The sequence below is a fragment of the Odocoileus virginianus genome, chromosome 8 (genome assembly GCF_023699985.2).
Source record: "Odocoileus virginianus isolate 20LAN1187 ecotype Illinois chromosome 8, Ovbor_1.2, whole genome shotgun sequence".
Taxonomy (NCBI): Eukaryota; Metazoa; Chordata; class Mammalia; order Artiodactyla; family Cervidae; genus Odocoileus; species Odocoileus virginianus.
The window spans coordinates 23,282,210-23,290,252 of record NC_069681.1 but is presented as its reverse complement, the minus strand read 5'-3'; the positions used below and the strand labels follow the sequence as shown (position 1 = coordinate 23,290,252).

General features: G+C 38.3%; 2 protein-coding genes across 14 annotated transcripts in view; one reads left to right on the top strand and one right to left on the bottom strand.

Annotated features, from left to right (window-relative positions):
• The first annotated feature begins 114 nt into the window (after positions 1 to 114).
• EXOSC8 (exosome component 8) lies at positions 115 to 7,338 on the top strand. Its single transcript, XM_020891921.2, has 11 exons — positions 115 to 182; positions 1,550 to 1,586; positions 1,820 to 1,883; positions 2,826 to 2,899; positions 3,840 to 3,885; positions 4,697 to 4,802; positions 4,889 to 4,934; positions 5,706 to 5,802; positions 6,391 to 6,511; positions 6,718 to 6,824; positions 7,125 to 7,338. The coding sequence occupies exons 1-11, from the start codon at positions 166 to 168 to the stop codon at positions 7,238 to 7,240; spliced, it is 831 nt and encodes a 276-aa protein (XP_020747580.1). The 5' UTR covers positions 115 to 165; the 3' UTR covers positions 7,241 to 7,338.
• The window catches only part of SUPT20H (SPT20 homolog, SAGA complex component), a 37,846-nt gene continuing 37,052 nt past the window's right edge, over positions 7,250 to 8,043 (bottom strand). For all 13 annotated transcript variants that reach the window (XM_070471323.1, XM_020891839.2, XM_020891829.2 and 10 more), the window contains one exon: positions 7,250 to 7,751. In XM_070471323.1, coding sequence (XP_070327424.1) covers positions 7,614 to 7,751 — 138 coding nt within the window. In that variant the 3' untranslated portion in view covers positions 7,250 to 7,613. The remainder of the gene's footprint in view (positions 7,752 to 8,043) is intronic.

The following is an 8,043-nucleotide window of genomic DNA, read 5'->3' as shown; positions in this document are numbered from 1 at the left end:
ACCCTCACCTCTTCTCCCTCTACTCTGAGCCACACAGCCGTGCCTTCAAGATATCAGGTAGCAGAATCAGTGTTGAAAGTGCGGAAGCGAAACAGCAGCGCGGGCCGAAGGGGCGGTGATACGCAGGCGCAGGCGCGGGCGCAGGCGCAGATCCGCGGGCGGAAGATGGCGGCTGGGTTCAAGTGAGTGCGGTAGGCTGGCGGGCGCGAGTTTGTAGCCTAGCGGCTGGCGGCTACTCTACCCTTGGGGTTTTCTCATCGGGAGGCCACCCTGCCTGGTTCCTATTTGTTTCCACCGCAGACGCAGACGTTGGGCGGGAGAACTGAAGGTGGTTGTAGTGAAAGGAAAGGGCGCATCTTCTCCCCAGTGACGCGGGCGATAGGAAGTACTGTGTTGAGCCGGTACGCGCCGCGAGCGCTGAGGCTTGGTGTCTAGTGGACTTTGCTGCCCAGGAGAGACACTTGTAATCTTGTAAAAAGCGTTGCGTCAAAACCTCAGGGCTCCCTGCTTTCCCTGCCCCATAGTTTATGTGTAAAAGCATTCTGCCTCGTTAGAAAGGTTTTCCTTAAGCGTTTTGGGGGCAACTCTATGGGGAAGACTATAGCTTTTCGTTCTGAGTCCAGTTTTAAATGGATGAAATAAATAGGATTCCGAAGGAAACCAATTATATTTAGAAACGATTATATATTTGTATAAACTGGGTTTTTGACACAGTGAAATGTCTGTTTTGAAATTAACTTTATTAGATAAGGCCTAGTGGGAAGTCTAAAGTAACTCCTGAAATTTCGAAGTAACCATACATCTTACACTTACCTTAGGCAACTATAAAGTAAAAACGAAAACATTTAATCTGTGGTTGTTAAAGTCGCTGCTGCTGCTAAGTCGCTTCAGTCGTGTCCGACTCTGCGACCCATAGACGGGAGCCCACCAGGCTCCCCAGTCCCTGGGATTCTCCAGGCAAGAACACTGGAGTGGGTTGCCATTTCCTTCTCCAGTGCATGAAGGTGAAAAGAGAAAAGTGAAGTCGCTCAGTCGTGTCCGACTCTTAGCGACCCCATGGACTGCAGCCTATCCAGGCTCCTCCGTCCATGGGATTTTCCATGCAAGAGTACTGGAGTGGGTTGCCATCAGGTACAGCTAACATTATAGTGGTTTACTGCCTATGCTCGTAATCGAAGAATATGCTAAATTTAAGTCACGGGTAGTGGAAATAAATACGTGATTGTTTTGTTTTGTTTTCTCCTACTAACGAAGTATTCCTGCTTCAAAGTGTGAGTGATGCACACCTGAATTAATTCTCTTTTTAAAGAGGCCTAGGGTTTTGGTCTCCATCTTTATAGTAAAGTCAGTCTTTGAGTGTGATTGTTATTGCAAAGGTAGCTACTTTTTATAATTAGCAACATGTGGCAACATAAACTTTAGAATTAATAACAGAAACTTAGTTACAGATTTTGAAGATTTCTGCTCCATCGCCCCACTATTAAGATTGTTGCAGTTCTTGATTTATATTGATTTATAATTTATCTCATATATTTCACGTGTCTTTCAGAACTGTGGAACCTCTGGAGTATTACAGGAGATTTCTGGTAAGTAAAGGTGATTATGTAATGCCTTTTGATAATGGTATCATATGCTTTTTTCACAAATAAAAGTATTAATCATTATGTTATATATCTAATGTGCCAATTATACTTCAGTTTTTAAAAGAGTTTTAAAGTAATGCAGATTAATTTATTTGAGTTAATAAGGCTCAGTGTGTTTTCCCTGGCCTGTGTGAGATACACATGTAGCTGTAATCTGCTTTCATATATTTATTTAGAAAGAGAATTGCCGTCCTGATGGAAGAGAACTTGGTGAATTCAGAACCACAACTGTCAACGTAGGTGAGGGTATTTTTTTAATGGCAAGTTTTTATTCGTAGAGTGTTTTTTTTTTCAACTCCGTCTCCTCTCAGTAGTGGGCTTCCCAAATGTCTCAGTGCATAAAGAATCTACCTGCAGTGTGGGAGACAGGTTCAATCCTTGGGTGGGGAAGATCCCCAGGAGAAGGAAATGGCAACCAACTGCAGTATTCTTGCTGAAAAATTCCATAGACAGGAACCTGGTGGGCTACAGTCCATGGGGTCACAAAGAGTCACACACGACTGCACAATTAAGCACATCCTTTCAGTTTTTATGTTCATGTTAAATTTAAAGTAACTCTGAAGTGTTTTCCCCTTTTCTTCCTTCAAAACTTGTAAGATTTGGTTTCCTTCTATATCTTACACTTATTAAATCTTCTGTTGCAAACATGGAATTTTCCAATTTTACCAATATGACATTCCCAAGTTTTAGACTCTGTGCCATTTAAACAGTATTTCAGACAAATTCTACCATGTCTAAGGGATTACAGTAATTTTTCTGTCAAGAGATTTTCATAACAGCCCTGTGATTGAACATCAAATGATTCACTCAAAATCAAGAAAATGAATAATTCCTAAAACAATTTGGTTGACCCTTGAACAATGAGGGGGTTAGGAGCACTGACCTTCACAGAGTTGAAAATCCAAGTATAATCTTACCATTATGGATTGGCACTCCATATCCAAGGCTCACCATCCTTGGATTCAACCAACTGTGGATCATGTAGTACTGTGGAAGTATTTAGTGAAAATAATCTTTGTATAAGTGGACCGGTATAGTTCAAGCCCATGTTGTTCAAGGGTCAACTGTAATTTTACAAAGACTCAAGTAAGGAGTAAATTTTCACAGACAACTTAGATATTTAAAGATAAATATCATACATAAAAGAAGAAAACTTTTTCATTTTTTAAAAATACTTTTCAGGTTCGATTGGTACCGCAGATGGTTCTTCTTTAGTGAAGCTGGGAAATACTACAGTAATTTGTGGAATTAAAGCGGTAGGTTTAATATACTTACTACCAAGATTTGAGTTACTAAGACAGCCTCATATACTTACTAGATTGTTATATACATCTGTAGTTCTACTGTTGACTAGGCAGTCAGGTGTTTTAGTGTTTGTTTTCATTTCCCAAGTTTTCACCTTTGCGTTTTAGATAATACAACCCAAGTTTAATGACTCTTAATTACAATTTGTGAACATTTGCAAATGTGCTGAAATGATTTTTTAAAAAAATCCTCCTTATCTGCCTTTAATTTTTAAAGAATTTGGTTGTAATTTGAGAAATTTTAAGAGGTTTTTGGTGACGTATTTTTATCCATTGATGGCATTTAATCTGTGCAAATGTGTAGAAAATTGCTCAAAAGCTTGAGGGAGTAATAGCTACCATTTACTGAGTACTTGCTGTTTCTAGCACCATACATTGGGTGCTTTCAGAATTGCCCAGTTAATCCCCTGAAGAGTCACTGGAAATTTTTCTCTCCAAATACTTCAGTATAAACTGACTTCAAAGTCTCTGCTTTGACTCTGAACTCTTGAGTTACTCGGCCTAAGTTGAGATTCTTCCTCAGTAAAGGTGGGGTGACATTTCACGAGACTTGCCAGGTTAGGGGCTTAACATTGTCTCGTTTGAGGTTGGGGTTTAAATTCAGATTCTTGGCTACTGAGTAAGAAGAGAGGTGGGGCAGAACTCTAAGATCCTCCGGTCATTTTGCTGAGGTGCACTAGTCAGCTTTGCCATACTGCCTTCTTGCCTTGGCAGAGCTAGTGTGAATGGTGCTGATGTCCCCAGAGCCCCTGACCCACCTTCCCAGGCACAGTGGATGCTCATGATGTTGCTAACTAGCTAAGATGGTCTTTGGTAGAGCCTTCCTTGACTGACTGCTGTCCTCACAATTTTCTAGTAGCTTCTTTCATAGGAAATGTTTGTATGCTTCTAGGAATTTGGAGCACCACCAACAGATGCCCCTGATAAAGGATATGTTGGTAAGTTAAACAGTTTTGTGATTTTAATAAATATTTTAGTATTATTATTATAGTTAAATCTTAGTGGGTGAATTGAAAATTATTCAGAAGCTTCAGACAGTCCTGAAAAGTTTAATGTATGTATGTTAGACGATAGTGTAAATTAAGTTAAATAATCCTGTTAAATATTGAAATTGTTAAAAGATGATGGTATAACAGCAAGGTACAGAATTCTGTAAATACCTTTGTCAGACTTGTTTGATCAGTTTTGTTTATACAGGTGTCATCAACCATCAACCTTTGACTTAGGCAAAGGGCTGTAATTGCAAACTTTTCTATTTCCATAAACACTTCCTTTATACCACTGTGATTTTCTTTTTCTTAACTTGGATCATCTTTTCTTTATGGTGGGAACCAACATTTTAAAAATGCAGAACAGCTGGTATGATTAGTGAGGCTATAGAATCCCAGGGACGGGGGAGCCGGGTGTTCTGCCGTCTATGGGGTTGCACAGAGTCGGACATGACTGAAGTGACTTAGCAGCAGCATACTGTTATAGATTGGGGTACTTTGAAAGAAACCTAAAAACTTTTGTGAATAATTTACAATTGAAGGAAGTCTTAAATAGATGCTTGGGGTGCTGTGTGGTGGTGTATTATTTTTGTGCAGAGAAAGTCAGAAAATTTTATCTAAGCCTAAGATTTTTATTAAAAATGGAAAAGAATGTAACTGATGTGTTATATAATGCTTTCCACTTGCCTTTGCAGTGGATAAAGCCTTTAAAACTAAACCAGAGGTGAAATTTGGTTCACAGCTGCAGTGTTTCTTTCAGTTCCTAACGTGGATCTATCACCTCTGTGTTCCTGGAGATTTCGGTCTGGCCCTCCTGGAGAAGAGGCCCAAGTGGCCAGCCAGTTCATTGCAGATGTCATTGAAAAGTAAGATTATCATGATAAAGTCTGACTGTCATTCATTTTAGAGTTTTTGAACTTTTGTTTACTGTGCTCTTCATCTTTAAATCAAGTTCACAGATAATTAATAAAGAAGACTTATGCATCTCTTCAGGAAAGGTAAGAGGAGTAAAGAAGCTGTGAGTTTCTAATTCTGAAGTGTTTTTTGGGGTGGGGAAAATTAAAAAAGCACAGCAACCTTACAGATATCTTGTCTCTAGATGGAATTAAAATCACTCTTAACTCTGTAACTATCTAGATAAACTGTAGTTCACACCAAAAAAAAACCCCAGTAAATTTTGTTACTTCATTGCCTGGCTAGAGACTATCTTTTAAGCTGATGTAATCTTTTTTCAGCTAATAATGCAGTCATTTAAAAATTTTTTTCCAGCAGATAGTATCTGATCAGCAAACATGTGTTTAAGGTGAATCCACATTATAAATTTCAAGTCTTTTTGATAATTTTGAACTACATTGACAAGTACCTAGAAGCTTTTCATGTTTGATTATATTCATTTATTAAGCAGTGTAAGACCTAAAAATTTCATGTATTGAGGTTTCTGTGGTAAAATACATTTTGAGTCTCATTTGGGATTTTCAGAAGCAATTCCCTCATCTGCTAACTTAGCAGTAAGAATGGAAATTCCTTCTACATCTGTAGCTTCCTTGAGGGGAAATGGAGATGTTCACTTGTCAGCTTTTGGTATTACCAAACTTGCTCATTTTTTTACTTTATAAAGGTAAATTTTTTTAAGTCTTTGAGCCTCAAAAGTTGACTGTTTAACTAAGGTTAAACAAACTAAGGTTAAACAAACTAAGGTTTGTGAGTAGAAACAAATACCACATTATACCCATCAGAAAGCTTTAATTTCTGTGTCAACTCTGTTTTAGCTTGCTTGGGTTTTGTACTGTGATCTCATTTGCCTCAACCATGATGGAAACATTTTGGATGCTTGTACCTTTGCTTTGTTAGCAGCTTTAAAAAATGGTAAGCAACTTTAATAAAAGGGAATATTCCTACATATATGCCAGTGTTTCATTTTGGTAAAATTGTCTAAAGGTTTTTGTGAGGATTTACCTATCCACGTTTCTAAATTAAAGAACAACAATGTTTGTATCCACCATATCTGCTTTAATTGTTCTGTTTTTTTAATACTTCTGCTCCTGTATAGCATGTGGAACTCTGCTCAGTGTTAATGTGGAAGCCTGGCTGGGAGGGGGGTTTGGGGGGACAATGAATACATGTGTATGTATGGCTGAGTCCCTTCCCTGTTCACCTGAAACCGTGCCAACACTGTTTAATTGGCTAAGCATGCGTGCGTGCCAAGTCTCTTCAGTCGTGTCCGACTCTGTGCAGCCCTTTGGACTGCAGCCCGCCAGGCTCCTCTGGGATTCTCCAGGCAAGAATACTGGAGAGGGTTGCCGTGCCTTCCTATACCCCAATACAAATAAAAGTTTAAAAACAAAAAAATACTTCTGGACAAGTTTAAAGAGAGGGAAAAGTAAATTAACCAAGCATAGAATGCCCTGTTTAACTGGAGTGAGAAACTGACTTTACATATTTGCCTTTTTGTAGTACAGTTGCCTGAAGTTACTATAAATGAAGAAACTGCTTTAGCAGAAGTTAATTTAAAGAAGAAGAGTTATTTGAATATTAGAACTCATCCAGTTGCAACTTCCTTTGCTGTGTTTGATGAGTAAGTTAATCAAAAGGTTGTGTATTTAACTGAAGGGCAAAGATTCTTACAAGTGGAACTTTGAGCTTGCTACTAGCGTTTCTGGTTTCTACCGGTTCTGTCTAGCTCCCTCCTAAGCTAAAATGCAGGTAGTAAGTGTAATTTACTTTTCTAAAATAAAATGTGTCTCATGGGTTGATAATGTATACTTTTTATTTTTAAAATAGCACTCTGCTTATAGTTGATCCTACCGAAGAGGAGGAACATCTGGCAACTGGAACCTTAACAGTTGTAATGGATGAGGAAGGCAGGCTCTGTTGTCTTCACAAACCAGGCACGCACTTTCCTTCCATCTCAGTACTAAACATGTAGTTGAAAATGCAGATTGAGCTTCTTTACATTAGGGAGGGCCAGATGGAATGTGGGATGTTTTGTTATTTTACCTAATGTAAATTTACTTAAGATGCCTTGCAAAAAAAAAAAAAAAAGGTGCCTTGCATCTTTTATGTCAGTGGTTCTTAAACTTCAGGAGGTCTTGTTAACACATAACCTACTATTCAAATTTTGTTTTATAACTTGACATGATGTAGGTCATGTAAGAGTAATTAAAATTAGTGTTGGCACAATTTTTCAGGTGGAAGTGGACTGACTGGATCTAAACTTCAAGACTGTATGAGCCGAGCGGTTACAAGACACAGAGAAGTAAAACAACTGATGGATGAAGTATTTAAGAGTATGAAACCCAAATGAGCAACCACATTTTCAAAACAGATTTGTAAAAACTGTATTTGTTACACTGTGCACAAACCTTTTATACTAAATAAATACCAAACTACAGGTTTTTGAAAGATGTTTCTAGTATTTCTCAGGTCACTTCTGTATTATGTACAGTGAAACCATTTTAAAAAAACAATGACTTAGGCAAACCAACCCTAATGGTTAAACCATTTCCCTGTTTTTATTTAAAAATTATTTGTTTTTATTTAAAAATCAAACTTCTGTATAAAGTTTGTATATCTAGCAATGTAAAATACTGACATTTTTAAAAAACAAAAATGAAGTAGAAACTCCGAATCCTTTTGATTCAATGCTCATGTTTTTAAAAAGAAAAACTATTCAAGACTCAGAATTTTGGAGTGGTTGGCGTGCCTCTCTTCATTTTACTTTTTGACTGGCTGCCTGTATGCCGATGACGATGTAGCTGAGCTGTTTGTGCTGCTGCTGCTGCCATAGCCATTTGATGCTGCAAGAATCGTAACTGCTGCAAACAGAGGGAAAAAATCTAGTTAGGTTAAACATAGGTAGGCATGGAAAGATGATTTTCCTGAGAGTGATGAGAACAAAACTGAAAGGGAGAGAGCACCAAGGTAACAAAAAGGGACTATACCACATGGAGACAATGCACAGTCAAACAGCACCAGTGGTACAGAAGCCTGCTGAGGGCTTTGAAGACAGGGCTTTTCAAACTTCAGAAGAAGCTGTTACTTTGCCTGGCCAGTCGATACTGCAGTAACTCAGCAACTTCAGTTACCATTGTGTTGTAAGCTAGTTTA

What these genes read in the sequence shown, in the direction of transcription:
- EXOSC8 (XM_020891921.2), top strand. An exon ending in TAATTTGTGGAATTAAAGCG is followed by an intron (nt 2,900 to 3,839) that starts GTAGGTTTAATA and finishes GTATGCTTCTAG; the next exon opens with GAATTTGGAGCACCACCAAC. An exon ending in TCCTTTGCTGTGTTTGATGA is followed by an intron (nt 6,512 to 6,717) that starts GTAAGTTAATCA and finishes TTTTTAAAATAG; the next exon opens with CACTCTGCTTATAGTTGATC.